General features: G+C 42.5%; 1 protein-coding gene across 1 annotated transcript in view; it reads right to left on the bottom strand.

The window, feature by feature from the left end:
• The window catches only part of LOC106877971 (insulin-like growth factor-binding protein complex acid labile subunit), a 9,825-nt gene extending 6,414 nt beyond the window's left edge, over positions 1 to 3,411 (bottom strand). Inside the window, exons 1-2 of the mRNA XM_014927048.2 lie at positions 3,196 to 3,411; positions 638 to 848 (exon numbers count right to left, since the gene is read on the bottom strand). Coding sequence (XP_014782534.1) covers positions 638 to 828 — 191 coding nt within the window. The 5' untranslated portion in view covers positions 829 to 848; positions 3,196 to 3,411. The remainder of the gene's footprint in view (positions 1 to 637; positions 849 to 3,195) is intronic.
• Between the last annotated feature and the right edge of the window lie 183 nt (positions 3,412 to 3,594).

Here is a 3,594-nt window from a genome sequence, read left to right as displayed (position 1 = left end):
TCAACTGGAACCCTCGACGTCGTAAGCGACGGAGTGCCAACAACAACAATGTTCATATTGTGGAGGCGCAATGGCCCAGTGGTTAGGGAAGCGGACTCGCGGTCATAGGATCGCGGTTTCGATTCCCAGACCGGGTGTTGTGAGTGTTTATTGAGCGAAAACACCTAATGTTCCACGAGGCTCCGGCAGGGGATGGTGGCGAACCCTGCTGTACTCTTTCATCACAACTTTCTCTCACTCTTACTTCCTGTTTCTGTTGTGCCTGTAATTCAAAGGGTCAGCCTTGTCACACTGTGTCACGCTGAATATCCCCGAGAACTACGTTAAGGGTACACGTGTCTGTGGAGTGCTCAGCCACTTGCAGGTTAATTTCACGAGCAGGCTGTTCCGTTGATCGGATCAACTGGAACCCTCGACGTCGTAACCGATGGAGTGCCAACAAATAAGTCAATGTGTATTGAGACACACAGTCTACTTGATTTCATAGCAAGTAACATAATGACTTGTTATACTACAACATAATATGGTGCTTAAAGCTGTGAGATCAACCCTATAAGGCATTTGCCAAGCACATAGTCAATGACAGTTTAAAACATTGTATGTGGAAAATATGTAAAAAGAATTGTCAAATACTTACAAATATTTAACATCGTGGGGAATATTCTGTGGAACAGAAGTCAAATTGAGATATCTACAAGTTATACGCGTAGTATCATCATTACATCTACATAAGTTGCAAACGTCAGAAACAGCGTGAGCCTCCAAAAACAGCCTCAGGTATAGTAGCAACACAAAAGTCAACATGACATGGAAATTTTGCCGGAACATATTTTCATGCGTAGATTAATCTGTAAAAGAAGAAAATGCAAGATATCAGACACTCCGATACTATCTAATTTATATTGCAGATTCTTCGAGGAACAAAGATGACCACCTCATCGATAGACCCCCATCAGATCCCTCTCACGAGCTTGTTGAATGTCAGTGGTGGAGGCTGATGGGCATCGTATCTCATTTTCGCGCTTCATGCTTGTCCGGTTATTTTTAAATGTCTCGATCCGCTCATACACACTTCTATACGGTAGCGCGCTGTGTTCGTGTTACTACGTGGAGGCACAATGGCCCAGTGCTTAGGCCGCCATCCAGTGTCATCAAGCCAAATGTTGTATATCTCTTCAGTGACCCGTTGGATACAGGCGTCGAGATATGTGAAGAGAAACACGGATTTGTAGCAAAGAGCAATGCGTAGAGAATACAATTACTTTGGCATGGTGAGGCAGTTCTTTGACAGGAACAATGCTGGGTGGACGTCGATCACATTCAGTCTATTCGTCAATCTGGCGAAGCTTAGATCTGATTGAAGAGCGAATGGCAGGCAGGTGTATCTGAGAACTGAACGCATCTTTCGAAGTCACCTGTACCTGTAGAAGCAGTGAACGTACGACAAGTATAACTCCAGATCAATCTTCACTAGAGTGGGAACCACAGATCGGAGATCGTGGCAGAAATTCTCAAACTGTCGTTGCATCATCCAGCTACCAGGCATCGAAGGGAGATTTGATGCACCGAGCAATGCTGTCCACCCCGAAAGCGAATAGGAGGGATCCAATGGATCACCTTGTTGAATGCCAGTCAAAAACAGTATGACTTTATTTGAGGTGAGGAGCGAGCTCGGAGCCCCGTACGAAAGGCAAGACAGCAGATAGGCAGCGGGTAGACAGGCAGTTGAGGCAGGCCTGGTGCAAGTGGTCGCGGTTCAGATAATTGAAGACATTTTTCATGCCAAGCTGGGAATCGCTCGATGTCGGCTCAAGAGGATAGTTATTGAAGAACTGTCTAATACCATGCGCTTCATCCTCGCATCTGATAGCTACCCCAGCTGCACCGGGTTGTGTTTCTCACCTAGTTTGGATGTGATAAATCTGCAGATAACTTTGGCCACGAGCCTCCGGAAGATATTGCCTACGATTTGGCGGGATGAGAGGAAGATGCTTCGAGAATAAGGGCTCAGGATGCCGCAAATGAATCTGTTAATGAGAATCGTAGTTGCCCTCAGCAGGTGGCGCCCGGCTCGGGCAATAAGTGGATGCAACAATACTTGAGGTAGCCGCGTCTGACACCATTGGCACGTCCGCTGCTACTGGCAGGGAAAGACCCCAGAGAAGTGAGGATGTCTTTCTAGGGCGCCTGAAAGCTGTGTGAAAGAATGGGTCTGAGGTGTAAAGTAGCGTCGATAGGCAGCCAGGCCCGCTTCAGTAGAGCAGAGGACGGTATTATCTGAGGCGACTACTATGTCAGTAGCCAAGCCATCACCATTAATAAGTTTGCGTTTTCCCTGTCGCCTAAACGCTTTTAAGCCGGCTGGAATTCTAAAGAGAATCAATGCTTTGTAAAGTAAGAGTGGCTATTCCACAAGGAACTCCTAGAATTATTGAAAGTAACAAAAGGGAAATGGAATAGGGAAAAAAGGGAAATGAAATCGATACATGTTCGGCCGTCTAAGCAACTTTATAAGCCCCATCGCAAAGTAATGCACTGAGTTCCATAGAAACACAAACAGCGACTAACAAACAAACACAAAAAGCCAATACTAAAAACGGTAAACTATATAAATATAATTACAGAAAAAAAATCACTTAAGTTCTGAAATATGGAATACAAAATATGAAATATGGAATACAAAATATGAAATATGGAATACAAAACAATTGTAGTCTTATTCGACTTGAAAGTGTTATGACCGAGACATTAAAACAGAATTTTGGAGGAGTATTTTTCCAGTATAGTAATTCCAAGTGTTTCCGAACTAGAATAGTATGAAATGACAAACGATGTAGAAGAAAAGGAAAAGATTCGGTTTACTGAAGAAACATAAATTTTTGCATGTATGTAATAATTCCAAAAATCGAAAAGAATTTTGTCAGTGAACAGGTCGCGGTCTCAAAGCAACGAAAATATTTTGACAAATTAAATTTAAATGTTGAAGTGAATCTTTTGTGTGTTATTTTAAATTGCTTATAAACACCTTCCACGCTGCAATTGTTTTCGTTCCAGCACACGATCTCAGATCAGGTCACTTGCTATGCAAGTACATCTCCGTAATATATTTTTAGTAGATGCGAAATGTAATTTTGCAATTTAAAACTAAATACAGAATTTAAAAAATTTTTGATCATGTATAAGCAATGTACTTACATGTTCTTCCACGAAGCCAAACCGAAGTCTTCGATGCCCAACTGAATAATGAAGCTTTGGAGCAGCAATTTATATAAATGCGCACGATCGAGCGTGTCATCTGTGTCTTTAATGTCAAATGGTCACAGATATGTTATGCGCAGAAAAATACTTAAGGGAATCTAAACTAGAGACAGCTTATTCCTTTCTATCAATTTCTTTATCTATCTTTTTGTTTATCTATCGTTACACACACACACACACACAAACACACACATGCAGATACACACACACGCATGCACACACACATGTATGTGCGTCTGTGTGTGAGAGAGAGAAGGAACGATATACAGACACACATACGTACGTACACACACACACACACACACACACACACACACACACACACACACACACACA

Source organism: Octopus bimaculoides, chromosome 29, assembly GCF_001194135.2.
Source record: "Octopus bimaculoides isolate UCB-OBI-ISO-001 chromosome 29, ASM119413v2, whole genome shotgun sequence".
Lineage (NCBI taxonomy): Eukaryota > Metazoa > Mollusca > Cephalopoda > Octopoda > Octopodidae > Octopus > Octopus bimaculoides.
Note: the sequence above shows the minus strand (reverse complement) of the source record. Positions and strands in the feature narration are given on the sequence as shown.